This window comes from Hippocampus guttulatus, chromosome 16 (genome assembly GCF_054856545.1).
Source record: "Hippocampus guttulatus isolate MCC_2025c chromosome 16, RoL_Hgut_1.0, whole genome shotgun sequence".
In the NCBI taxonomy this organism is placed as follows: domain Eukaryota; kingdom Metazoa; phylum Chordata; class Actinopteri; order Syngnathiformes; family Syngnathidae; genus Hippocampus; species Hippocampus guttulatus.
In genome coordinates this window covers 8,000,357-8,027,189 of record NC_141276.1, presented here as the reverse complement: position 1 = coordinate 8,027,189, position 26,833 = coordinate 8,000,357, and the positions used below count along the sequence as shown (strand labels likewise).

General features: G+C 43.2%; 3 protein-coding genes across 5 annotated transcripts; 1 reads left to right on the top strand and 2 right to left on the bottom strand.

Moving 5' to 3' along the window:
• The first annotated feature begins 234 nt into the window (after positions 1 to 234).
• On the top strand, positions 235 to 10,635 carry LOC147192876 (myosin heavy chain, fast skeletal muscle). Its single transcript, XM_086132803.1, has 39 exons — positions 235 to 441; positions 687 to 830; positions 908 to 1,064; positions 1,152 to 1,179; positions 1,280 to 1,388; positions 1,616 to 1,708; positions 1,785 to 1,848; positions 1,931 to 2,029; positions 2,110 to 2,213; positions 2,315 to 2,453; positions 2,536 to 2,654; positions 2,744 to 2,893; positions 2,987 to 3,157; positions 3,247 to 3,553; positions 3,629 to 3,705; positions 4,124 to 4,211; positions 4,294 to 4,411; positions 4,495 to 4,618; positions 4,702 to 4,838; positions 4,927 to 5,182; positions 5,298 to 5,540; positions 5,624 to 5,800; positions 5,893 to 6,038; positions 6,147 to 6,237; positions 6,327 to 6,716; positions 6,835 to 6,961; positions 7,045 to 7,163; positions 7,247 to 7,443; positions 7,545 to 7,728; positions 7,812 to 7,977; positions 8,082 to 8,206; positions 8,338 to 8,646; positions 8,714 to 8,917; positions 8,995 to 9,120; positions 9,203 to 9,373; positions 9,959 to 10,063; positions 10,141 to 10,236; positions 10,316 to 10,447; positions 10,525 to 10,635. Exons 1-39 carry the CDS (start codon positions 235 to 237, stop codon positions 10,543 to 10,545), a joined length of 5,820 nt encoding a protein of 1,939 aa, XP_085988929.1. The 3' UTR covers positions 10,546 to 10,635.
• Positions 10,636 to 11,444: 809 nt separating this feature from the next.
• Positions 11,445 to 16,956, bottom strand: LOC147192875 (uncharacterized). 3 transcript variants are annotated; one of them, XM_086132806.1, is made up of 14 exons: positions 16,711 to 16,955; positions 16,261 to 16,415; positions 16,047 to 16,190; positions 15,813 to 15,972; positions 15,323 to 15,489; positions 15,039 to 15,200; positions 14,341 to 14,479; positions 13,969 to 14,126; positions 13,723 to 13,884; positions 13,053 to 13,194; positions 12,829 to 12,977; positions 12,512 to 12,685; positions 12,312 to 12,350; positions 11,445 to 12,229 (listed from the first exon to the last, which is right to left on the bottom strand). In XM_086132806.1, the coding sequence occupies exons 2-14, from the start codon at positions 16,354 to 16,356 to the stop codon at positions 11,834 to 11,836; spliced, it is 2,088 nt and encodes a 695-aa protein (XP_085988932.1). In that variant the 5' UTR covers positions 16,357 to 16,415; positions 16,711 to 16,955; the 3' UTR covers positions 11,445 to 11,833. The 3 variants fall into 3 exon arrangements, with proteins under 3 accessions (XP_085988932.1, XP_085988931.1, XP_085988933.1); XM_086132805.1 differs by having other exon boundaries at positions 12,829 to 13,194; positions 16,711 to 16,956; XM_086132807.1 differs by lacking the exons at positions 16,261 to 16,415; positions 16,711 to 16,955 and having other exon boundaries at positions 15,813 to 15,918; positions 16,031 to 16,180.
• A 172-nt stretch (positions 16,957 to 17,128) lies between these two features.
• stxbp2 (syntaxin binding protein 2) lies at positions 17,129 to 26,689 on the bottom strand. Its single transcript, XM_086133251.1, has 19 exons — positions 25,912 to 26,689; positions 24,880 to 24,929; positions 24,703 to 24,784; positions 24,436 to 24,512; positions 24,151 to 24,226; positions 23,961 to 24,064; positions 23,569 to 23,720; positions 23,400 to 23,484; positions 22,556 to 22,686; positions 22,365 to 22,472; positions 22,228 to 22,285; positions 22,073 to 22,138; positions 21,725 to 21,805; positions 19,911 to 20,052; positions 19,715 to 19,821; positions 19,269 to 19,367; positions 19,098 to 19,183; positions 18,435 to 18,592; positions 17,129 to 17,611 (listed from the first exon to the last, which is right to left on the bottom strand). The coding sequence occupies exons 1-19, from the start codon at positions 25,946 to 25,948 to the stop codon at positions 17,496 to 17,498; spliced, it is 1,815 nt and encodes a 604-aa protein (XP_085989377.1). The 5' UTR covers positions 25,949 to 26,689; the 3' UTR covers positions 17,129 to 17,495.
• Between the last annotated feature and the right edge of the window lie 144 nt (positions 26,690 to 26,833).

The window sequence follows — 26,833 nt, the reverse complement described above, 5'->3', positions numbered from 1 at the left end:
TTTTTTCTTCTTTTTTTGGTGGTCATATTTTCAAATAAATATGCAAACCTTGACTCATCTTTCATCTCCCTTATTCCTAGGATCATAAGACCAAATCCGATTTTCATCTTCTGTTGGGACCATAAGAGGTAATTACGATCTCTGTTGGCGATTTGCAAAAAAAAAAAAAAAGACAAATGTGAAAGATAGAATATCTGAACCGTGCCTTGTCGCAGTCTCCATTAAAGTGCCACCATGAGCACCGACGCGGAAATGGAGCAGTATGGCGTGGCGGCCATGTACCTGCGCAAGCCAGAGAAGGAGCGGATTGCGGCTCAGACTGCTCCCTTTGATGCCAAAACAGCCTACTTTGTCACCGATCCCGAGGAGATCTACCTCAGGGGCAAACTCATCAAAAGGGAGGGGGGCAAAGCCACTGTGGAGACATTAATTTCAAAAAAGGTAAGTGCAATTTAGGTTCCAAATTAACCCTTTCGGGGACAGCGGTTACTATAGTAGATAGTTTATCATCTTATCAGGTTACAGGTTATCATTATAAGTGCGCGAAAGGGTTAAACCTACGAGACCTTCGCTCACAAAATAGCTCAGAATGATCATAGTGTGACATACTGTAGCCGAGGAGCATTAATTCGATGTGTTAGCAAATCCTCTGAAAGAAACAAAAACAAACTTGATTTGCCCTGCAGACAGTCACCGTCAAAGAAGATGACATCCATCCAATGAACCCTCCCAAGTTCGATAAAATTGAGGACATGGCCATGATGACCCACCTCAACGAGCCTGCTGTGTTGTATAACCTCAAAGAGCGTTTTGCATCCTGGATGATCTACGTGAGTCCGGTTTGAACCCAAGTCATGGATTCGTCACAAGTGGGGAGCTTTACTAGAGCGATGCAATCTCTTCCCAGACCTACTCCGGCCTGTTCTGCGTCGTGGTGAACCCCTACAAGTGGCTTCCCGTGTACGACCAAACGGTGGTTGTGGCCTACAGAGGCAAGAAGAGGATTGAGGCCCCGCCCCACATCTTCTCCATCTCTGACAACGCCTATCAGTTCATGCTCACTGGTAAACATCACAATAAACTTTTATAAAATCGCATTTTTGATCAACTTTCGATCAATGCGACTTATTTATTTTTACTTTCAATCATAGATCGCGAGAACCAGTCTGTCCTTATCACGTGAGTTTCAACGCATCTGGACAAAAAAAAAACCAACATGATATTTCATAAAGTACTGAACACAACACGAGCTATTAATATTGTTCATGTTGTCCCAAAGTGGAGAATCCGGTGCCGGAAAGACTGTCAACACCAAGCGTGTCATCCAGTACTTTGCAACAATTGCAGTTGCTGGAGGCAAAAAAGTTGAGACATCCGGGAAGATGCAGGTAAAACTAGAATGACATTCAAAAGAGCATCAGCCCAATCCATATAGACCTTGGCAAATACCCACTTCCGGCATATGTTTGAATTTTGGCATTGAAGGTGGGACTATATGAGAAATGAATGTTGAAAAAAAACCCTCCCAAAAGAAAGAACACGTGGCCTTCTCTTGGTGGAGCCTCATTCGTCAGTCGGCTAAAAATCTGCTGACGGCATCGTTCTGCCCTTGTAGGGTTCCCTGGAAGATCAAATCATTGCAGCCAACCCTCTGCTGGAGGCGTACGGTAATGCCAAGACTGTGAGGAATGACAACTCCTCTCGTTTCGTAAGTCGCTTGACTTCAACACCCGCATATTTACTGTGAACAAGCCAAGCTGACACGTGCCCGATCATCCATTCAGGGTAAATTCATCAGAATCCACTTTGGCTCGACCGGCAAACTGGCCTCAGCTGATATTGAAACTTGTGAGTTTTCAGTCACCGCATGCGCGGCACAAAAGCAAAGTCGGCTCCATGTCAATTCCCGTTTGTCTGAACAAATGATAAGATCTGCTGGAGAAGTCCCGTGTCACCTTCCAGTTGTCTGCGGAGAGGAGCTATCATATCTTCTATCAGCTGATGACCGGACACAAGCCCGAATTGCTCGGTATGTCACGTGACATCAAATGTCCCCCCCCAAAAATCTGTAAAATAGAAAACTGATTTGTCCCTTCAACTTTATTCCAGAGGCTCTTCTGATCACCACCAACCCGTACGACTACCCAATGATCAGCCACGGTGAAATCACCGTCAAGAGCATCAATGACGTTGAGGAGTTCATCGCAACAGATGTGAGTCAGATATGACGATTCGCATAATCGCGACAAAGAAAAACCTCGCTTCAAAAAGCGTTGGCGTGATGATGATGTCAATGTTTTCTGTATGAATGCAGACTGCTATTGACATCCTGGGCTTCACCGCCGAGGAAAAGGTTAGCATCTTCAAGCTGACTGGTGCCGTGATGCAACATGGGAACATGAAATTCAAGCAGAAGCAGCGTGAGGAGCAGGCGGAACCCGATGGCACTGAGGGTAAACCACACAAATGCTGTGATGTCTCCACGCACACAATACAAAAACCTCACAAGGTGAAACTCTTTTGTCTTTTCTCCAGAGGCTGATAAAATCGCTTACCTCTTGGGCCTGAACTCAGCTGACATGCTGAAAGCTCTGTGCTACCCTCGAGTCAAAGTTGGGAATGAATTTGTCACCAAAGGTCAGACCGTCCCACAGGTAAACAACTTATACCCACGATTGGTATTGCTGTTTTTTTTTTCTCTAAAATAATGTTAAGATTTAAAACGACACGAAACTTTTTCTAGGTCAACAACTCCGTCTCGGCTTTGTGCAAGTCCGTCTATGAGAAAATGTTCTTGTGGATGGTCATCCGCATCAATGAGATGTTGGACACCAGGCAGCCAAGACAGTTCTTCATCGGGGTGCTGGATATCGCTGGGTTTGAGATCTTCGATGTAAGTGACATGACAACATTTCAGGCAATTTACGATCCGTACACTTGACATCAATGAATGAATTATCATGGACTGTATGGCTGCATCCTGTAGTACAACAGCTTGGAGCAACTGTGCATCAACTTCACCAATGAGAAACTGCAACAGTTTTTCAACCACCACATGTTTGTCCTGGAGCAAGAAGAATACAAGAAAGAAGGCATTGATTGGGACTTTATTGACTTCGGCATGGACTTGGCTGCTTGCATTGAGCTTATTGAGAAGGTGAGTAAAATGTGCTTGCCGCTATCTGAGAAAATGATGATGAATCTCAGAGCTCCTTCCGAAATGACCGACGCTATTTCCCCCAATAGCCAATGGGCATCTTTTCCATCCTTGAAGAGGAGTGCATGTTCCCCAAGGCCACGGACTCCTCTTTCAAGAACAAGCTGTACGATCAGCATCTTGGCAAGACCAAGGCCTTTGAGAAGCCAAAACCGGCAAAGGGCAAGGCCGAGGCTCACTTCTCATTGGTCCACTATGCCGGTACAGTGGACTACAATATCACTGGCTGGTTGGACAAGAACAAGGACCCACTGAATGACTCCGTTGTGCAACTCTACCAGAAGTCCTCAAACAAACTGCTGTGCATGTTGTATGCTGCCCATGCTTCTGGTGAAGGTATGAAGCTCATACTGGAAGTATTGGAAATGTTGTTTGGGTTTGCAGATAATGATAATGTCATTTGTAAAACAGAGTCCGGCGGTGGTGGCAAGAAGGGAGGTGGAAAAAAGAAGGGTGGTTCCTTCCAGACTGTCTCGGCTCTGTTCAGGGTAAAGTCATCAATCATATATGTGAATATTTCACAGAGGTGGACGAATACCAATACCAGGTATGACCAGGTATTGGGTTGATGCAGGCCTTATTCAAGGTATTGGGTACTCATGAAGGGTGCCGATACCAGCCACAGATACTGAAGCCCCCCCCCCCCCCCCAATCTCTGCCAATGAATAAATCTTCCTTGCCAGTAGTCGGTGCAACATTGCGACCATTTGACACATCAGTGAATCATCATGTGTGTCAGAAAGACAATTATCGGCCATTGCATTCATTGAAATTGGACCAGTGGTATCAGTACAAAATGTTAGTATCTGTGAAACTCAAGAGTGAAGACTCATCCTGGCATCGGTCTGAATTAAAGTGATATCGACTAGTTGATGGTTGTTACAATGATGATATTTCACCTCTTAGGAGAACTTGGGCAAACTGATGACCAACTTAAGGAGCACTCATCCTCACTTTGTGCGCTGCCTGATTCCCAATGAAACTAAGACCCCAGGTTTGATGTTGTCCTACTTTTGGGCTTTTTAACTCTCAACACTCATTTGAGTCTCCAATGAAATATTTTGAACAATGTTCAGGTCTTATGGAGAACTTCTTGGTCATCCACCAGCTGAGGTGCAACGGTGTGCTGGAGGGCATCAGAATCTGCAGGAAGGGTTTCCCCAGCAGAATCCTCTACGGTGATTTCAAGCAAAGGTCGCTGCAAAAAAATCAACGCAAGTTGTTTTTTAGATGACCTACGATTCGGTAAACGAAACAGGTTTCACATTCTCTTGCAGATACAAAGTACTGAACGCCAGTGTCATCCCCGAGGGTCAGTTCATTGACAACAAGAAGGCTGCGGAGAAACTGCTGGGCTCCATTGACGTAGATCACACTCAGTACAGATTTGGACACACTAAGGTGTGTCACGAATAGCTCCATTTTGTTTGAGGATAGCTTGTGCGTAGATTGGCAATTTACAACTATTATTTAATCCCGCACAGGTGTTCTTCAAAGCCGGTCTGTTGGGTACCCTGGAGGAGATGCGAGATGAGAAACTGGCTGCATTGGTGACCATGACTCAGGCTCTCTGCCGAGGATACCTCATGAGGAAAGAGTTTGTGAAGATGATGGAGAGGAGGTAGAAATACATTTTCGCTGGAAAAAACACACATGGCGCCAAGCACAACACACGGCGAATCAAAATTCGTTCATGCTGTGTTTCACAGAGAAGCAATCTTCACCATCCAGTACAACGTGCGCTCATTCATGAATGTGAAAAACTGGCCCTGGATGCATCTTTACTTCAAGATCAAGCCACTCCTCAAGAGTGCTGAGACTGAGAAAGAGCTGGCGCAGATGAAGGAGAATTATGGCAAAATGCAAGCTGATCTGGCGACTGCTCTGGCCAAAAAGAAAGAACTGGAGGAGAAAATGGTTTCTCTCTTACAGGAGAAGAATGACCTGCAACTGCAAGTGGCATCTGTGAGTGATCTCTGAGACACGTTACCAGATCACTCGCAGAGCTGAAACATCACTTCTTCTTGTGCCAAAAAAACGTTTTTTAGTTCATACTAACAAGATTCATTTTTAATAATAGGAAAGTGAGAACCTCTCAGATGCCGAGGAAAGGTGTGAGGGGCTCATTAAGAGCAAGATCCAGCTTGAGGCCAAGCTCAAAGAGACGACCGAGAGACTGGAAGATGAAGAAGAAATCAACGCTGAGCTGACGTCGAAGAAAAGGAAGCTGGAGGACGAATGCTCAGAGCTGAAGAAAGATATTGATGATTTGGAACTCACCTTGGCTAAAGTGGAGAAGGAGAAACATGCCACTGAAAACAAGGTGAACCTCATTTTGACTTGGACTCGATTTCGATTCTCACGGGCAGAAAAAAATGGAAATGACATATTGCCTGAATATTTTAGGTGAAAAACCTGACGGAGGAGATGGCATCTCAAGATGAGTCGATTGCCAAGTTAACAAAAGAGAAGAAAGCCCTTCAGGAGGCCCACCAGCAAACACTGGACGATCTTCAGGCAGAGGAAGACAAAGTCAACACTCTGACCAAGGCCAAGACAAAGCTGGAACAGCAAGTGGATGACGTAAGAACACCATTCTGATGACTTGAAGGACTTAGGTGAAATCAGGCAGAATATCGTTCAAATGTCATTCCTACAAAACTGTCATGTAACAGCTTGAGGGCTCACTGGAGCAAGAGAAGAAGCTCCGCATGGATCTCGAGAGGGCCAAGAGGAAGCTCGAGGGTGATCTGAAACTGGCCCAGGAATCCATCATGGACCTGGAGAATGATAAACAACAATCTGAAGAGAAAATCAAAAAGTAAGAGAAAATATCTATCTATAAATATGCAGTATGTGGATGTATAAATCTCCTCCCTGCTGCAAACACCAATACAATGGAGCTTATATTTTTCCTTTCCACTCAAAGGAAAGACTTTGAGACCAGCCAGCTGCTCAGCAAGATTGAAGACGAACAGTCTCTCGGTGCTCAGCTCCAGAAGAAGATTAAGGAGCTCCAGGTAAATCGGAGATTTTATTCGAGTTGATATGAAGACCTCATTGTGTTTCAGGTAATACTCTTAATTGTCCATACGATCCTCAAACCTAGGCTCGTATTGAGGAGCTGGAAGAGGAGATTGAGGCTGAGAGGGCTGCCCGAGCCAGGGTGGAGAAGCAGCGGGCTGACCTCTCCAGGGAACTGGAGGAGATCAGCGAGAGGCTGGAGGAAGCCGGCGGAGCCACGGCCGCGCAGATTGAGATGAACAAGAAGCGAGAGGCTGAGTTCCAGAAGCTGCGTCGTGATCTGGAAGAGTCCACCCTGCAGCACGAGGCCACGGCTGCCGCTCTGCGCAAGAAGCAGGCCGACAGCGTCGCAGAGCTGGGCGAGCAGATCGACAACCTCCAGCGTGTCAAGCAGAAGCTGGAGAAGGAGAAGAGCGAGTACAAGATGGAGATTGACGACCTCTCCAGCAACATGGAGGCTGTTGCTAAAGCAAAGGTTTGTATCAGCCTTTGTGAAAACTCCCATCGTACTCTGGATCCAAACATCATGGAAAACAAATCAAAAACATGACCTCGTCATTGGAAGATGATTTGAAATGAACTCGTCTTTGCAGGGCAACTTGGAGAAAATGTGCAGAACTCTTGAAGACCAGTTAAGTGAAATTAAGTCCAAAAATGACGAGAATGTACGGCAGCTGAATGACTTGAGCGGACTGAAGGCAAGACTGCAAACAGAGAACGGTGAGTCAGCCGACACACATTCAGTTTGATTTCCCACACCAAGTGGTCGTCGCGGAATCAATCACGCATATATTGTTGCTCAGGTGAGTTCGCTCGTCAACTTGAAGAGAAGGAAGCTCTCATTTCCCAGCTGACCAGGGGCAAGCAGGCTTACACTCAGCAGATTGAAGAGCTGAAGAGACACATTGAGGAGGAAGTGAAGGTAGAAGACCGAATATTTAGAACCATCCTTCTATCCAGTATTCATCTGCCATTTCTGCTGTCCTTCTTGTTTTGACTTTATAGGCCAAGAACGCCCTGGCCCATGCCGTCCAGTCTGCCCGCCACGACTGCGATCTGCTCAGAGAGCAGTTTGAGGAGGAACAGGAGGCCAAAGCGGAGCTGCAGAGAGGAATGTCCAAGGCCAACAGTGAGGTGGCGCAGTGGAGATCAAAATATGAGACCGATGCTATCCAGCGCACCGAGGAGCTGGAGGAGGCCAAGTAAATCATTTGGACACCTCTCGGAATTCTATTTATACGTCTTAAGTGTGTACAATTGTCTACACATAAATGACAACCCCAAAAAATATTGCCCATTACAGGAAGAAGCTTGCCCAGCGTCTCCAGGAAGCCGAGGAGTCCATTGAAGCTGTGAACTCCAAGTGTGCCTCTTTGGAAAAGACCAAGCAGAGGCTGCAAGGGGAGGTGGAGGACCTCATGATCGATGTGGAGAGAGCGAATGCCCTGGCTGCTAACTTGGACAAGAAGCAGAGGAACTTTGATAAGGTGAGCTAGCAACTGAATTGAATGACCTGAGTGAAATACAGTCCTGCATCGTACTTCATTTCTAAACGTCTAAAACCTTTCAGGTCCTGGCAGAATGGAAGCAGAAGTTCGAGGAGGGCCAGGCGGAGCTGGAAGGATCCCAGAAGGAGGCCCGTTCTCTCAGTACTGAACTGTTCAAGATGAAGAACTCGTATGAGGAGGCTCTAGACCAGCTGGAGACCTTGAAGAGGGAGAACAAGAACCTGCAGCGTGCGTCACTTTGCAGTCTACATCCAGGAGAAATGACCACAATGGTTATTTCGAAAAATATCGTTGATAATTGTAATCATAATCAAAATGTTTTTGAACTGCAGAGGAGATCTCGGATCTAACTGAACAGATTGGGGAGACCGGAAAAAGCATCTATGAGCTGGAAAAAGCGAAAAAGACGGTCGAAAGTGAAAAAGCTGAGATTCAGACCGCTCTTGAAGAGGCAGAGGTATCACATGATAGTAGCATGAATTCTAATCAACGTGATACTCTGTGCTAAGTTTAAAATTGTGTTGCTGACGTGACAAAACAATGCCTTTCTGTATTCAACGTTACTGAGGTCACATTTCTTGCGCACAGGGCACACTGGAGCACGAAGAGTCCAAGATTCTCCGCGTGCAACTGGAGCTCAACCAGATCAAGGGTGAGGTTGACAGGAAGCTGGCCGAGAAGGACGAAGAGATGGAGCAGATCAAGAGGAACAGCCAGAGAGTGAATGACTCTATGCAGAGCACTCTTGATGCTGAGGTCAGGAGCAGGAATGACGCCCTGAGAATCAAGAAGAAGATGGAGGGGGACCTGAATGAGATGGAGGTTCAGCTGAGCCACGCCAACAGGCAGGCTGCTGAAGCCCAGAAACAACTGAGGAATATCCAGGGACAACTTAAGGTGAGCTTCTCGTCTCTGCTTCAAAAAATGCTAATGAACATACAACTGATGATTTGGTTTTTGTCAGGATGCCCAATTGCACCTTGACGATGCTGTCAGAGGCCAGGAAGACATGAAGGAACAGGTTGCCATGGTAGAACGTAGAAATGGCCTGATGGTGGCTGAAATCGAGGAGCTGAGAGCCGCTCTTGAACAGACAGAGAGGGGACGCAAAGTGGCCGAGCAGGAGCTGGTCGATGCTAGCGAGCGTGTCGGGCTGCTTCACTCTCAGGTGTGGTTTCCGTTAGCTGACGTCGAGATGACTTCCGCCATCATGTGTCTCAAAATAACTTTCTTTCAAAATTTTAGAACACCAGTCTACTGAACACCAAGAAGAAGCTGGAGTCCGATCTCGTCCAGATTCAAAGTGAAGTGGACGATGCCGTTCAGGAATCAAGAAATGCTGAGGAGAAGGCCAAAAAGGCTATCACTGATGTGAGTCTACTCACAAACCCAGAGACGATGCAATGATTGGTAAGAAATTGCAAATAATTTGTGTAACATCTCAACACCTAAGGCTGCCATGATGGCTGAGGAGCTGAAGAAGGAACAGGACACCAGCGCTCACCTGGAAAGGATGAAGAAGAACCTGGAGGTCACTGTCAAGGACCTGCAGCACCGTCTGGATGAGGCTGAGAACCTCGCCATGAAGGGTGGCAAAAAGCAGCTCCAGAAACTCGAGTCGAGGGTATGGACCGCACATACAGAGGCCATACAAGAGAATTCATCTAATTTTATTGTTTAGTCATGTTTATTCATACAGCCCTTAGACACAAAAGATTTTCAAAGGGCCTCACAGGTCCATAGGTCACAAGAGGAGAGGCGGCAGTAAAACAGGCCAAAATACAGATCTCAGTTCGTGAGGCAGAGCAAGTCATTAGTTGCATTCCATGTGGTTTTACCAAATACAAAAGTGAACCAACAAGTTCTAAATTGAGATTTCAACATTACAGAGGTAGCTGCTCTAATTTGCATACGTAAAGAATTCCACAGTACTGGAGCCTGGATGGAGAATGTTCTAGAACCTGCTCACTTTTTAGCTTCCAGAGTCACCAAAACACCAGCATGTTGTGGCCGTAAGGTACCACGAAATCCGCAAATTAGGAAGACGCTAAGCTAACATTTTATGCGTAAGCAACAAAACCTTAAAATCAATTCCCAGGTGGAACTTTAGAGTCTGCAGAATTTCTGAACAACTGCCAGTGTGTCTGTGCAAGAAGAATCTATCCCAATATTTCTACTATGTTATAAAATTTGTGTGCATTTTTTTCAGGTCCGTGAACTGGAAACCGAAGTCGAGACTGAGCAGAGACGCGGAACTGATGCTGTTAAAGGTGTCCGCAAATATGAGAGGAGAGTGAAGGAACTGACCTACCAGGTGTGTTCCACTTCACCACAACTCACAGCTTTCCATCTTGGAACAGCAGTGACAACGTCACACGTTTACCTGTGCAGACTGAGGAGGACAAGAAGAACGGGACGAGGCTTCAGGATCTGGTGGATAAACTGCAAATGAAAGTCAAGGCTTACAAAAGACAAGCCGAGGAGGCTGTAAGTCCACAGCATTACAATTTGACAAAAAAAAATTAGCATTGATTCATAAAACGGAAACGTCAATTTTCTCTTGCAGGAGGAGCAGGCCAACACTCACATGTCCAGGCTCAGGAAGGTCCAGCATGAGCTCGAAGAGGCTCAAGAGCGTGCTGACATCGCAGAGTCCCAGGTCAACAAGCTGAGGGCCAAGAGTCGTGATGCTGGAAAGGTAACATATTGATTTTAAGCAGCAAATATACAATCTCTCAAGGACGACTCATAAAATTTGACACTCTTCTTTTTCAGGGAAGTGACGCTACTGAATAACAACCGGTGATATAATTGTGGAGGGTTCCATACAATATGGACCCCGTTGTCTCTAAATTCAATGAAAGTAATAAATGCTTTGGAAAAAAAGTTTGTGGTTTTCTCAATGAAAAGTAGTTTCATACCCCATTTTTTAATGGTCTTACTGAACGATCACGTTCAAAAATCAATACGTCAAAATGTATTTTATTTGTGTATACAGTATACATTAATACATTCATATGATAGACTCAGCTGGGTTGCCCCTCACAATGAGTTGCCCCTGAAACTAAACTTACAAAACAGGTATCCTCCAAGTCCCTTCAAAATAAAATTAAGTATTTCTTCCAAACATGACACATATCAGAACTCTGCCAAATTCAAACCATTAAAAAAAATGTTATGTACAAAACTACTTTGTCCAGCGTCTTTCTCATGCTTACACATCCCTACATGTTGGAGCTGCGAAAATATAGCCACTGAAAGCCCCCACTGGCTGAAATATATCCCCCCGGCGTGCCCTTTTACTCGGGCTGAGAATTTAAGTAATGGCAGGAAGCTGTTCTCCAAGGAAGAAACATTTTTAGTGCGGACATAGCTGGCTAGCTCGCTAGCTAACTGCACATTGTCGTGGCAGGAAAGGGCTCATTAAAAAAAGAACGAAATAACTCATAAATACCAATTGTGCTGAATGAACTGATGCAAATGAATGTGTTTAAGTTGTATAGTTGGAAGGGGGATTTTAATGCTATATCGCCACAATTCAGTACTAAATCGTTGTCAGTCAGTGTGCTTTGAGCAGTTATCTTGGAACGTGTTGAACAACAAATCATTGAATTCACTTCGCAAGTTCTGTAACATCAACGCCCTCTACCATAAATGGTCATAAATTCATTTAATACAACAATTGCCCACAAGTGTACATTTCCGGTAGTGTCCTTTATTTGTATTTGACAGTGAAACATACAGAATAATGCAAAAAAAAGAAAAAAAAGACGTGGTCATTTCTAATTCAAAGGAGTAGAAAGTACAGTATATAGAACTACAACACAAAATGGGCAGCAAGTCTACTTTGGAGTTGAGAGGTTCTGGGTTGCAATCTCAAGTTTGTATGTTCCTTGAGCTTCCTCCCACATTCTAAAAATATAAATGTTCGTAGGTTCATTGAAAACAAAATTGTCCATGTGAATGTTGTATCATGCCTCTCGCTCACAATCTACTGGGAGTCGAGCTCATTCGAGCACGATAGAAAAGGATGGCCGTATAGGATCAAACACACAAAACAAACTACTTACCTGAAGCATAATGTTTAGTGTTTATAACCACCATCCTTCCAATCTTTCTTCACACGTCTTTTTCCAATGCCCCTCCCTCTCACTGGATTCCCTTTGTGTTTCTGTCCCCCTTGAGTCGCTCCCATTTTCCGGTGTGACATGTGAACCTTCTCAATCACAGAGAAGCAGTCTTCGTGCAGGCTGGTCGCGGACTCCCCTCGTTCTGGAGAGCCAGGCCTCGAGCGAGGCTTCCTGGGGCTCGTGCGGCTCGACGAGCATTGCGTCAACTTAACGTCTTCCTTGGGGATGAGATTCAGGTTCAAGGACACGGGTCTTCCGGGTCTTGGGCTCAGGGGGATCATGAGATTTTCTCCTGGAGCGCCGAGAGTGAGGAAGACCTCTGGGAAAGGCTGGTTAAAATTCTTATGTCCCTTTCGTAGGTTATCAAAGAAAAACCACAAAATGGTGAGGAAATGAATTTCAAACCTCAATTTCATATCAAGACAAACTTACCATCTCTGGTGTGTAGCTCATCGACACCTTTATAGTCATCTGAAAAGAGAAGATAAATTATCACAAGACACTGAATGAGAAAAAAAGTCCAAACATGGTAATTTCACTTTTTTTTTCCCCCCCCAGATTGATGCGCTTGGTATGTCCCCACATCGTGTTTTATTTGTGACACATTATCAACGAATAATATTTTGGCTTACCTGAGCTGTGGAATCAAGTGTCCTCAGGTGTTCTGTCTCGCAGTTGAGAGATGCAGACTTTGGCAGGCTGCAGCCCGATGGTGCAGTCGTCGTCTGAGCCTGAGAGGCACACGCGTTGACCTCGTGTCTTTTGGACGGTGCACTTTCAGCCGCGCTGATTTGTGGTGCGCTAACCTGGCATGGGGAGGTGAACCGCGCAAGGTCGATTAGGCACTTGTCTACCACGGATAAATAGGATAACCAAAATAATACATTCCAATATCATCAACAAAATAATAATAATAATTTACAGTGTCAACTGGTATAAAGGCACATACTGGAGTTGCAGCTTTCGCATGACTCCCGTGGTGTTTTCCCTCCGTGGTCGCGTTAATGCCGGGCAGGGAGGGCAGAGCGACCCTTTGGTCGTCCAGCCTGCACGCCTGACTACAGGCCACCATGTGGAAGAACGCGTCCATGTCTGGACCTGCATGGAAGATTCCCATCTCAGAGCAAGACAAACATACTTGGCGACCCCCATGTGGCGATTTACTTTGGTTACCAGCAGGGGCTTTATTTGGGCTGCGTGTGGGCGTGGCGGGCGTGCTCTTGCTTTGAGGTAAAGTGCAACGCTGCTCGTCCATACGTCCTCTCTGAGCATGGGTCATCATTTTTAGGAATTGTTGCTGCTTAGCTAGAGATAGCTGGGGGGGGGGGGGGGGGGTAGAACACTGACATGGTAACGAGTACATGGATGATCCAGCTCATTGCTATACCGTCGTGCTACAATCACAAATGAATGAAAATTGAAATGAATAGAAATTTCATCAATCCATTCCATTCCCACAAACAAATCATTTTGTCATGCGTTAAAAGTTCAGTGACCGTTGACAATGCGCTCCTTGGCCACTGGGTGGCGGTATAATACAGATATTCATAATACACAAAGAAGACTAACAAATAAGTGACTCAAACTGCAGCAAGTTTTTTTTTTGGGGGGGGGGGGGATAAATTATATATCCCTTGAGATACACTGTATTGTTTGTACGATAGTTGCTGCAAATTTTGTGTTCAAATGTCGTTGCTTAAGGTGTGTTGTCAAATTCTCAGCAGGTTTTTTTTTGTAGTTTGTATTTCTTTTTTTTTTCAAATTAAAAAAAGAAGATAATAACATGCAAACATTATCTTCTTGGGGATCTCGCTCTTTCTCCCACTCTCTCAGGGAGCCTCACCTGCTGTTGAGCGTCATCTCTATTACGGTTTAGGGAGCCGGACCTCCTTGGCGCTTTGTCAGATGGCTCTGAAGCGGGCAAATCTTTGCCTTGGGGGGTCAGGGTGCCCAAATTCTGGAGGATATGAGGCGCAGAGCATCTCTGGTCATCAAGCCTGGAACCCTGTTGTTGGAAAATGGGATTGATGTGGATACTGAAGACCGCTCTAAAACCACTGGGTTGAGTTTAGCTGAGATGTCCACCCACCTGGACTTTTGAAACCATGTAACACAAATAGCTCGAGTCTTTGTGGGTGGAGCCTCCATTTTGGATCCCGGGTAACGATGGAAGACACACTCGCTGGTCATCCAGACGTTTGCCTTGTGATTTGGCCAGCATGTTGAAGAACTTGTCAGAATCCGGGCCTGCCCGTACACAAGGACAACTTTCAATAAATGACGTTGACTTTGTCGTCTCTCTGAGCCCAAAAGTAGCACTAAAATTCAGGGGTTGAATCGCTGTCATGATGAATTCACAGTAGACATCACTTCACTTTGCATCAAGAGTAATACCTTTCATTTTGGTTTGAGTCAAATTTATTTGTATAGAAGACACAGAAAACGTAAATAAGCCTCGAACCTGCGGCGCTCTGAGCAAGCTTGCGTTTGGGGGAAGTCTGGGGGCTCACGGTGAGGACACATCGCTGCTCCTCCATGCGCCCTCGCTGGGCGTGAGACATTAAGGTGAGAAGTTGCTTCTGCTCAGATGGACTCACCGCCTGCATGGTAGAGAGTGCTACACCGTTTACTTTTACCTGCCGAGTTTGAGTAAGGCCAGTTACTACTTTAAAAATACAAAAACAGCGATATCTTCACTTCTACTCAAGTACAGAATATAAGTACCGTATTTTCCGCACTATGAGGCGCACCTAAAAGCATTCCATTTTCTCAAAAGCCAATTCATAATCCGATGCGCCTTATAGGTGACTCAATATTCAGATTTCCTGGACGTAGTATTTTAAATGTTCTGTAAAGCACTTTGTTAAAGCTGCATCGGTTGTGAAAGTGTTATATAAATAAAGCTGTATTGAATATGTATTGTATTCTCTTTAGCCCCCTCTAGTGGATGCACAGTGCGACTGCAGCAAACTATTATAGCTTCTGTTCTAAGCGCCTTATAATGCCGTGCAGCCTATATATGAAAACGGTTTCAAAATACGCCCTTCATTGAAGATGATCCTCATAGTGCGGAAAATACGCTACGATTGCCGCCTTTGATGATGATGCGTTTACAGTATGCCATTAAATGCATAGTATCACTTCTATTCACTGGTTTACCTTTTTGGGAGACGTCTTAGATTGGCTCTTGGGATGTTCTACGTTCGAACCGGGGCTGAAGGAGGCCGAGCGTGCAATGCCAGAAACGTCGTTGTCTTTTCGTGCTGGCTCCATTGGCTGAATTAGAGTTAGGGAGCACCTTTGGTCTTCCATTCTGCTTCCCTGAACATGGATCATACTATTACTTCATCTTTAATATTAAAGAGCTAATAGTTAACATGGAAATTCTGTTTTCTAGATATTGGTTTTGATGCAAGATGTTGATCAATATGGGATATAATAACCTGAACTTTGGAGACCATGTCGCATAAGTAGCTTGAATCTGCGCCGGATGATGATGATGATTGCGGCTCCTTTTTGTCTAAACCGGGTAATGAACGAAGGGATACTCGTTGATCGTCAAGCCGTTGACTCTGAGTGTAGGCCAACAAGTTGAAGAATGCATCAGAATCTGGGGAAGAAAATAAAAGTATACCGGTATATATATTTAAAATTATATATATATATATATATATATATATATATGAATAATTCGCACAATTTTATGACACAATCATGACAATATAAAAAATGAATTTAAATGATGAGAACAATATTTTTTAATGTAAAGAATATTTAAAAAATATCCGTATGTATAACTGGATACTCATCAAATTAAAATAATGAATAATGAAGTCACTCAAGTCAAATTTTTTATACACAATATGTATACAAAAATACATAAATCCTTCTGATTCAAATTCGCTGTTGACCAGTGTAATTGTAGCCATTCACCTTGATTGGACAAATCAGTTCGAGGTTCCCTGTCAGAGAGTTTTGGAGTACAGGGGGCACTGCGGCTGGGATCCAGGGAGCAGCACTGGTCCTCCATGCGTCCACTCTGACCGTGAAGGATAAGATTCATCAACTTCTGCTGTTCCTCGGGCGACACCGCCTGTCAATCGCCAAAACGACGCAATTACTACATGAAAAAAAGTCTCGCTCGAATATACCAGGCGGCCCCACGACCTCGATGGAACCGACGTCGCCTCGCTTGATGGGAATCGCCAACTGGTTACCCGGCAACAAGTGGAGCCTCCTGTTCATCTCCGGAGTGCTTTGTGTGACTGAAATCTGAGGCGCCGAGCCGTGATGTTGAAAACCTCTCGTCTCCTGAGAAGAAGGGAGGGGGGCATCTTGAGAGGAATGTTGACTTCACACCAAAACTCAAATTTTGAAGTACCTGATACTTCGCTGCTGCTATTAACACCTGCTGCTCAGCAAAAGGTCGTCGTTGCGTGTAAGCGGAGCTGTGGTTTGACCCGTGCTTTTCTTCCATTTGCGCTTGCTGCAATGAACTCAGGATGTCCGGAATCTGCTCTGGTCTTCCTGTGGAATCTTAAAGAAAATACATAAATAAATCACATAGTACCTGCTTCCTTGTGCAGTTACAACACAATACATTAAAACGTACGATAAAAAGACTATTGTAAATGTTGACTTTTTTTTTTGGTTTTTGCTTTGTAACCTCTTAGCTCATGCAAACATACCTAATAAAAACAGTTTTAATTTTTTTTATTTTATTTATTCTTTTTTTGAATGAATGCTATTGGATGGTGCAGGTTTTCCGAATTCCACGTTTTCAGACATTATTACAGCATCCATATTTGTAAGAATGAAAGTTTTTCCTCACCGTCACAGCATGGCGCTCCTCTTCTGCACAGAAAACCACATCGAACGTTAAATCAGTGATGAAAGGAAATCTGTTATGACTCGTCCGATACGTCACGACCGGGTGGGGGCCGATCTGATTGTGCACCCGACGCGGCGCGGACGGAAGGCTTTTAAATGGAGTGAAGTGCTGAGCATTAACACAACGCCATTAGGAGCAAAGGCCCGTGTCCTGTTCTTAATATTGCCATCTGTAATCCAAGATAAAAACATAATCCCCAGGATGGAGCGGAGATGATATATATCTATCACCCCCCCCCCACCCCCCGCCCCACCACTCACGTCCCCTCCCTGAGGTGTGATTCCTCTCCCTCACTCGCAATTACGACATCTCTACGTGGTCATCCAAAGTGGCAAGCTAATGACAATCACAGCAGCTGTAAAGTGAATATTGCTTCTTTTATTACTTCTTCAAAGAAACACCACATTCCAGCATTTATAATGAAGTCGTGCGCAAGAGTATCAAAGACAGCAGTTGCCATTGGATTTACCAGGACAAAGTGGGTAAAGGGGGGCATTTAATTTAAGGTACCTTCAAAAGGGTCATACAGTGATGTCATTCACGGGTTGATGAGGCTAGTAGTCATTAAAATACTTTTATATCAACACAGAACGAATTGCAGAGCAAACTATATGAACAATCCTTGAACACGGAAAAAAAAAAAAAGATCTTCATATTTCACTTGAATTATTGCCGTGTTGGGACGTGCGTATAACCTGGAGCCGATCAAAAGAAAGGCTCTTCCTTCATTGTGCCCGTCCACTGTTGGGATCCGCGTTGTCTTCGCAAGATGGATTAGGAACCTGGTCGAGAATCTTGAGGTCATTGAGGAAGCCCGTTGGGGTGAGAATGTGAGAAGAGCCTGTCAAACACCAAATGAAAAAAAAAAAAAAGTCATTTACAATGCTAAGCTAATGCTCCTTAGAATGAGCAAAGGAGTGCACAACCTACAAAGTCAACTCAAACCAGTTTGGGGGCAAGTTGCCATCATAAAAGTTTAACAACAGTATAGTAGCACCTATTTGCTGATAATTTTCCATATTTTTTACATTTTTTTGGGCTAGGGAGCAACTCCCATTTTTTTGTGGAAAACACTTTCTGTAGTTTTTACCTGCTTTTTTTTGATTTTTTTTTTTTAATGAAAATAAAATCAGACCCCCCCCTTCAGTGGATATACTGTAAGTGAGTAGATTTTGGTTGAAATTGACTAGAGGACTCACATGATACTAAAGAGAGATTCTTTTAGAATTTGCATTTAGATTAATTGTAAATGTGTTCCTTATACAGTTAAAGTATATACAGTTTAAAAAAAACAATTGTGGCGGAGTCTCAAGAGGCATAAGATGAGTGCCATGGCCACCCATGCCCATCACATACTGGTGCTACGCTAGCATCACTGAGTATACTGAAAACAGTCCCGATACTGTACAGTAATGTAAAAATGCACCGATACTACATGCCAATACCACTTCACCAGTTTGACGTGGAGGAAAAAATTCCGCAGCAGAGCATTATATATTCTGGTCTGGGATGTACGTCGTTAATTCAGATAGTTGAATTGTCACTAAATCTTCTGCGATGCGTGACGATGGGTTTTGTTTGACTTTTCAGTCAATTTTGTTTTTCCTCCAACGAACGGGAGATTTGACTTTGGATGGTCAGCTGTAAATAAAACAAACGCTTACCAATCAGCACTTCCCATTTCCCGGCATAAGCTCGGGTGACTTCATAGGCCGAACGTATCTCTGAGAGGGTCAGCCCGCCGATGACAAAAATAATGAGTCTGGGTCCGGTGTGATACTCTGTCGGAGGTCTGTTGTTGTGCCACTGGCCCAAACGAGCGCTGAAGATATGGAAGGGGACAAATCATGTTGGAAGTGTTCCATAAATCATGAACAGTCGTTTTAATGACGACTCCGATTTATTTACAGCACTTTGCGGAACACTAAGGACACAAGCTTTGTGCATGACGCAGATTATGAGCCGAGCCCGTCTGATTTGCAAAAACACCACCGAGATGGGAATTCTCCGCAAGATTAGAGCATTTGACGCAAAACTGGCTTATTTTCACCTTTTAAACCTTCTACTCACTCGACCCTTTTTTTTTTTTACCCAAAAGAGCTCCACTAGGACTTACTTACTGGGATCAAAGCTTTTATCTGACAAAAATAATCTGTCTATGACCCCTCCTTTAGTTTCTTTAAACACAAACGACAGCTTTTTTTTGGTTTAGTTTTGTTTTCTATGAATGGTCTAAAAATAGCCAAATGGAAAATGATAAAAGCAGCATAGTGGTTAAGTGGTTCGCTTGTCTCGCTCGCAATTTGAATCTCAACGACAGGACCTACCTGACTGCCGTGTGAGTGGTACTGATGGGGGCGGGGTCTGATATGAAGGGCCAGTGACGCTTGTCCAGCTTGTCTTCGATGGCGTTCTGGAGGGAAATGGACTCCATTGAGACCTCGCGCTTTGTCGATTATTGACAAAAATCGCAACATTTGTGCTAAAACCTCTCACACCTCCATGATGTCCTTGAGAATGGGCGTCCATCTGGAGAGCTGGTACGTGCTGTCAGCACGCTGTTTGCGATCAGGAAGAGTTGTCCCGGCATTGGCTCCCTAAAACAAATTCGGAAACAAATCGCACTTTTTAGTTTAGGCGTCGTGAACGCTGACATACGGAGAAGAAACTTGCTTGATAGGTCATTTCGCTCTCAAATCAGGCCCTCCTATATTTTCTCTCCTCCACATTTCAAATGTTGATTGTGAGTGTGAATGCTTGTTTGTCAATCTGTGCTCTGTGAAGGACTGGCAACCAATCCGAAGTGTACCCTGTTTCTAGCCCAAAGTCAGCTGAGAGGCTCCAGCTCTGCTACAGACCCAAATAAGGGACGGACAGGCATGAAAGAAGAATAGATAAGATTGGATTCGCCCTGTAAGTTTCCACTCTCAAGATAAAAAAATACCCCAGCAATGATGTTACAGCCCAGGTTTTGGAAGTTGGTGATGATGTTTCTGTCGGCCGCCACATTGGCATGCTGAATGAGTTTGTCAAGGTTCTCCTCGCCAATGCCTGCAAGCAATCACAAAATCAGCCAAACTGTGATAATTTTTTTTTTTTTAATTCACGCAAGGAATTGGTAAAGGGGATCAAAACTGCACCTTTTTTCTTGTGGAATATGAAGAGCAGGATGATGCGAATCTTGTTGTATGCTGAAATTTCATTATCGAGTAGCACAGGCACGATGCTCTTCATGGCGTCTTTCAGAGGCTCCCCCTCGGCATTTGCGCCCATCACCAAGTCCTGTGACGAGAGAAAGGGAAAGTGACATGACCTTTTCGACAAGATATGTGCTCAAAGGTCTTCGGTGGCTACAACATATCACACGAGGTCATCGCATGGCTTTTCCATGATGCAAAAACGAGCAGCCACATGCTGTCTCTCTGATCGGACATTAACAAAACAAATAACGTTTCACCTTTCTCTGCGCGACTTGTGTGTACCCGTGGCCGACAACGAGGCACTCTTAAGACTCATTTACGGAAAATGTGATTAAATTCAAAGTCAAGTCATGTGATTCAGTGTCTCATTTTCAAGAGGGTCCAGGGGGATAATTATGGACTCGTCCTTGGCCCCTCAGAGTTTTGTGGAAATTGGTAAAGTCTTTCACGCATACCATTCACAGTCCACCCAGCAGTGAAAACCTCAACTCCCTGGGAGCGGTAATGGATATACTTGCTCGGCTAAACAATGCAGAACACTTTTAGGAATGGTGCCTAAAGCGTTTGCCGTTCGGATCTGCCCGCCCTTTTTAAAAGCCAAAACAATCTTGTGGGATTGAAGAGGTGGTGGCATCCAAACAAGCTCATAACCCATCGATGCATCAATCAGAAAACTTAGCTCGCAAAAAGGACACGATTCGGTTATTTCCTGTGCAGACATAAAATCAGGTCTCGGGTCCGAGCAACGCTGATAGCCCATCCATGATAAATCCAGGACACAGATATGTGCTTGGAAGGATTTTTACATCACCAAGTCATTAAATGTTATTAAGCGTCCTAACACTTAGTCATGACATTAGAGCTTGCGGGTGCTGACGTCTGGCCTCAAGCTCCTTTTACAATATTATGACAGCTATTTTCCATTAAACACCACAAACCGTGCAGTGGCATTTGAACATACACCCCGGCGGCGCTATAAATAAATGGAGGTCACCCGGTGTGCCGAGCGGAATGGCAAATCCCCCCGCCGGACGTTGCGCGTAACGGACTTACCCTAACGCATCCTTGCTGAGCCCTTCTGCTCATGTAAATATCAAGGCTTTGTTTTCACAACACATAAATGGGCAGACAAGTGCCGAGAAGTTTAATATTTCGGGTGGGAATGAATATAAGGCTTCTTTCATGTGTCGAGGGGGATAAAGAGTCCATTATCCTACTACTATTTATAATGTCAAGTACAGATGGGCAAATGTACTCTGTGACCGGATGTGGCAAAAGATGACCGGCGCAATGTGACCATATGGTTAAAATAATAAAAATAAAATAAAAAACTTCTGGCTGCAACTAGCGATAATTTTAATGATCAATTAATCTGTCAATTATTCTTTCGATTAATTGACAAAAGTGATTTCTTTTTATTCTTTTTTTTTAATCTCCATTTTTTAAAAACAGAATATTATTTCAAACAGAACGTGGGCCAACATAAATAGAATATGATTATGTTGTTGGGTTGGTCTAATAACATGTACAAAAATAGACCAACATTATGATTACCGTTTTCCACATTGAAATCAGAGACTATTTACTGTTGAGAGTGAAATTCCAAGGATTTGAACATTTTTAAATGAAACGTGGGACTCTAAAAAATGGATCAATTATCAAACTAGCTGTCGATTTAAGAATCAATTACCGGTAATTGTGGCACCTCTCACGCTGTTTGCAACCAGACTGCGTCAAAATGCGCCAACACTGACCTGTTCCACTTCGCAGAGCTTATGAAGGGATGTCTTGAACTTCTTCATACAAGCTTCAGCCAAGTGCAAGTGAGTGGAGTACTGTCAAAAAAAACAACAACAAAAAAAAAAAAAACACAGGAGCGTCAATAACAATGCAGCAGTAACAAACAAATGAGGACATTCTCCCCCCCCCCCACGTCCCTCCCAAAAAAACAAAACAAAACAATTGTAAGGCTCGGAGAACAATCACGTGAAGTGGGGAGGGCTAATATATGTGACGTTATGTTATTATGATACATTAAATAATTTTGTTGCATGTATTACATGTATTAAAAAAATAAAATAAAAAAATCCAAAGTCACTCACCATACTCAACTCCTTCTGATACTGTGGCATCTTCTTTAACATCTGAGACAGATCTTTGATGTTGGCCTAGCATGTAACAAACAAAGGCACAATAAAAACAAACAAAACATATTTGTCTGAAATGACACCAAAGTGGCCAAGACAGTCACACTCACGTTGTCGGTGCACATCCTCTTGCTTTCACAAAAGGTGGTCAGCAGTTCCGTCACTTTCCTACAGCGGCAAAATAAGAACATTTTAGGAAGTCATTTTACAGGGACCGTGTGCGTATCTCAAATCCTGCCATCCTCACGTTGAGACATCGGCGATGTGCAGATGTCGGAGTTGAACCCAGAGCTCATCGTCTTCATCCAGCAATACTTCCCTCTCTTTGGAATTCCCAATGCCAGTAGTCTGATAACTAAACAAGAACAACTTACACATAAGACAATATGCAGGAATAACGAAACAAAACAAACATTTCCCCAGTGAACGTGTACTCACGCGTATATGTCCTTTTGGATATCCAGCAAATCATAGGCCATAGCCTGGAAGGTCAGCTCGTGCAGGAGAGGTGAGATGGGATCGAACCCACGATCGACGATGATGAGTTGCGAACGCCCCTTGTTTACCCCCTGCAATCAATACAGAAATGTTATATATTAACCAAACACGAGTGTGAATATTTATTTTTATTCCACCACGGAATCCATATTTGTTGCACTTCCATGTGTGCGGTGGTTAAATTGTCACAATGATGCAGTATTTTGGAATACAGAAACTCTTCGGTTTAGGAGATTATAATTTTTGGAGGTTATAAACGGTAATAAATGCAAGGCGGTGTAAGGACACCTTATAGTTGTGTTATCTATCTACCTGTGTTGCTATACCATTTGTGTTCAAATGTACGTTGCTTTAGGGGTTACAACGCCACAAATCCGATGCTATTGGTGAGCTCGTCGATGGACATGTTTGCATTGTTATCATTACACACAAATTTTCGCCCATCATAAGAGGAACACCTGTATTCTTTTCCTCTCATGCAACATAGAGAAGATTCGCAAGGCAGCACCAAACAAATAAACACAGATAAATAATACATGCCTGATAAGAGTGATCCCGGAGTAAGGAAAGGTGAGCTAAGAAAAAGAAGAAAAAAAGGGCAGAGCAGCAGAGTGAAGGGGGAAAAAAAAAACACCCACAACCTGTAGAGGTGAAAAGCTGCACAATCCCAATGGATGTTTTTATACTCTTGTATGGAAAAAGATGATAGTGGAATAAAAGGAGACTAATAATTCACTTTTATATAACATGTCAAAGAGGAGGAATAGTAGTAATGCACTAGAACCTCTCCCATGCTTGGGTTGTCCGCTTTGTGGGCATTTAGGTGCTGGTAGACCTCTTCGGCCAATTTGGCGTTCCTGTCCGAGCCGCTACGGGGACATGAGTAGAAATGAATTAGCAGAAAAAAAATGTTCAGCTCATGTAGGAGGTTAGTTACAAGGCAAGGGTCATACTTGCGGAATCGGATGGCAGGGTACTCTTTGAGCGTGTCGCATAAAGTGGCAATTTGCTCGGCGAGACTCTCTATCATTTTGTTTCTTGTGTCCTGATTGGACTTGGGGCTGTAGAAAGAGTGGAAGGAGGTTGGGTGGTCCAGGGAGAACACCTAAGGCGAAGACAGGGAGGGGGGGGGGGGGCACTTCAATAGGACCAGTTGCGCAGTCACACAGACTGGATCAAAGACTGCTGTGATATAAGGTGACACTAAGATGAATAACAACCCACAAATTGAAAAAAAATATTTTCAAGAGGCAAAGTAAAAATAACATTATGTCATTATTATTTATTTATAATAAAGTTCAGTTGTTGTCGTAGGCTTTTTGTTGGGGGTGAATAAAAATCCTACCTGAGACTCATACGGTAGGAAAGCGACGTTAATCTCTTTCAACGTCTTGGCGGCCTTGGAGACTCTTGATCTTGCAATTTCATTGAAAAGATTATCAGGGCAAGCTGAGGGCGTAGAAATAAATCCAAACTATCAAATGACTTATGTGAGCATTTTTGTTGTTTTACAACAGAACAACGCAATGTCTTACTGTCTGTGAAGAAGATGTGGGCTGCTTTGTAAGTAAAGGCGCTGTCCTTGAAGTCGTTGATGAGAGCCCGGACTGACTGCAAGTTGAAGTGCTTGTTATCGTTTTATTAAATCAGCAGGACAACAACTTACATTACGGTACCTGTATAGCTACCAAGACTATTAAGGAATAAACGCTGATTTATTATTGCTTAAACAAATTACAGAAATTGACCGCATTCTTCACCATTAATGATTCAATTACAATGCCTGATCCAGGTATTTTAAATTTAGTGTGTAACCGGACCTTTTCCACTGGTGAGATCAAATATATGGCCTCCAGACAAGAGATGGGCTCCCTGCTTTTATTGAGGTCCTCCACAACTGAAAGCACAAGACACCTCAAAAGTCGGACATAAAAAGATCAACACAAGGAGACCATCAGGGATGACATCAATTTGAGCAAGCATTAATTGATCCAGAGGGCAGGAATTATGACAAGGATGGTCATATAAATGCTTCTTGCATCGCCCTCAGCAGGACACACAGGCAGCATTGCAAATGGTACACTTACTAGTGACCCCTTCAGCTAGGATGTCCGACATCTTGCAACAAGACGACAGAATCCGCATGCTCATGTGGTCCACAATAAGAACCTGAAGCCATTACAAAAAAAAAAAGAACAATTGTATGATGATAATAAATGCAAATCAGACTGAGAGGGTTGTTGTTATGTTTCGACAATATTTACCTTCCACTCGCCATCTTTCCGTACACTCTTGATGACACCATTTAGGATTTCTATTGAGACAAGTACAGATATAACACAAATGCAGAACTTCAGATGTGACCAACTTCCTGGTGCTTTGCCAAGTCATTCTAGAAGAGGGTTCAACAGAATAGTAGTTGGAAATGCTTTTTCATAATAAGCAACTGCAGAGGTGACTTAAAGTTAGGGTGTAAATAGTAAGAACAGCAACAAAAAAAAAACTACCCCAACAGATTGTACAAGACTTTATTGTCTGATCATGCTGTGGGTAAAAATTAATGTGGTGCAACCTGCTCTTCAAAACCCAGCGGCTTTAACATCAAGTACACACCGAAAGGTTATGAATAATTACAATTAGTATTTTGAATGCTGATTTTAATCTTGAAAACTAAAGTATGGACCATTTGTGTTTCTCCAAAATTTTCAATAATTATTTTTAATAGACTGGGTTAGTTGATACCCTCAAGTGCACATATCATATTTGCTATTTAATAAACGTTCATCGTCATATCAATAACAATACGTTGATGTTTTAAACATCAACGATGAATGAAAATGCGTTTTTTTAATGAGTGGAATAAAATGAACCAATTAAAGCTACAAGTGAATTGTTTTAACGTATGAAAATCGTGATATTTGTTCAAAGTGAGTTTACTTCGACTATTAAGGAGAACTTGACGAACTTCCGCATTACGTAAACTAGCCGACATTAGCCTTTACCTGCCATTCATCTGGACGTACTTAGACTTAAAATGAAGTTGCCATAACGATATTTCACAGAATCAATATTTTCGCTCACTGCTAATTACGTCGCTCGGCTGACATTTTCCTAATTCGGCATTTTATTGAGATTTCAGCCCAGAAACATCTTTCGAGGAACAAACTTCGTTCTCTAGCGTCACGTTCACATGACCGATTCATCACAGCGTCTAACGCTTAACTTTGTCAATGTATACAAATTCCAGTAGTAAAGAAAGCATTAAAATAGTTCAACACGGAATGTGTGCCACTTACTTTCTCCTACAATTGTTTTTAGCCCAATCGGTGCCATCTTGACAGCCACAGGGTAATTTCTGTCACAGTTGGTCACTTCCTTGTTATTAAATTCTTCCTACCTGCTCGTCATAAACATTTCCTAGGAAACAGTGACCCCTACAGCCTACTGACGGCATAACACGACTGAAGTTTTATCACCTTTGCTAATGTTTACCTAATGGCCAAGGTAGTAAAAATTTAATGTTTCATTATAGTTATTTTTTTATTCCGTTTTAATTTTTTTATTCAGTTAATTTCAAACCCAAAAGCTCATGAATGACATTAATTGACAAAAACGAAAACAAAGGACATTTGCTCCAATTATAGTTACTTTACGTTAGTTTTATTTTTTTTTAAACATTTTCGTTTTTATTTTATTTCGTTAACAAATGTTTTTTTCAATTATCGTTTTTTTTTGTTAGTGTCATTAAACATAAGAACCTTGCTAATGACTGGATAAATGTGGATTTATGAGGCTTTGTTTCAGCACAGGGAAAAGGGTGGCATTCTTACAACGCTGCTTTTTTTCTTCCTTTTTTGGAAATATGTCCTTTATTCTTCCACTGGTTTTCATTCAGAAAAACATGGATTAATGAATTCAAGACTCTAAATTGTCTATAGCTGTGAACGGTTGTTTTTCTGAATGTGCCCCGAGAATAACTGGCAACCAATCCAGGGTATACTGTACCTGAAATTTTCATCCAAAATGATCTATATAGGTAAACTCCCCCTGAACTCTAATGTGGACAAGTGGTATAAAAGGATGGTTCAAAATTTTAGATCATACAAAATCATGAGAATCTGTGTCCAAATCAGAGCTGACACCGCAAGAACATTACCAAGCCACTTTTGTCACATAAAGTATGATATGATGCAATGTATGGATACAATAACAACACCA

What these genes read in the sequence shown, in the direction of transcription:
- LOC147192876 (XM_086132803.1), top strand. Translation starts at nt 235, where the DNA reads ATGAGCACCGACGCGGAAATGGAGCAGTATGGCGTGGCGGCCATGTAC. An exon ending in CTGGGTTTGAGATCTTCGAT is followed by an intron (nt 2,894 to 2,986) that starts GTAAGTGACATG and finishes TGCATCCTGTAG; the next exon opens with TACAACAGCTTGGAGCAACT. An exon ending in AGCAGAGGAACTTTGATAAG is followed by an intron (nt 7,729 to 7,811) that starts GTGAGCTAGCAA and finishes AAAACCTTTCAG; the next exon opens with GTCCTGGCAGAATGGAAGCA.
- LOC147192875 (XM_086132805.1), bottom strand. Translation starts at nt 16,356, where the DNA reads ATGGAAGAAAAGCACGGGTCAAACCACAGCTCCGCTTACACGCAACGA. An exon ending in CTAAGACGTCTCCCAAAAAG is followed by an intron (nt 14,480 to 15,038) that starts GTAAACCAGTGA and finishes TCTACCATGCAG; the next exon opens with GCGGTGAGTCCATCTGAGCA. An exon ending in ACATGGTTTCAAAAGTCCAG is followed by an intron (nt 13,885 to 13,968) that starts GTGGGTGGACAT and finishes TTCCAACAACAG; the next exon opens with GGTTCCAGGCTTGATGACCA.
- stxbp2 (XM_086133251.1), bottom strand. Translation starts at nt 25,948, where the DNA reads ATGGCACCGATTGGGCTAAAAACAATTGTAGGAGAAA. An exon ending in CACATCGCCGATGTCTCAAC is followed by an intron (nt 22,286 to 22,364) that starts GTGAGGATGGCA and finishes TTGCCGCTGTAG; the next exon opens with GAAAGTGACGGAACTGCTGA. An exon ending in GCTGTAACATCATTGCTGGG is followed by an intron (nt 19,368 to 19,714) that starts GTATTTTTTTAT and finishes AATTTGTTTTAG; the next exon opens with GGAGCCAATGCCGGGACAAC.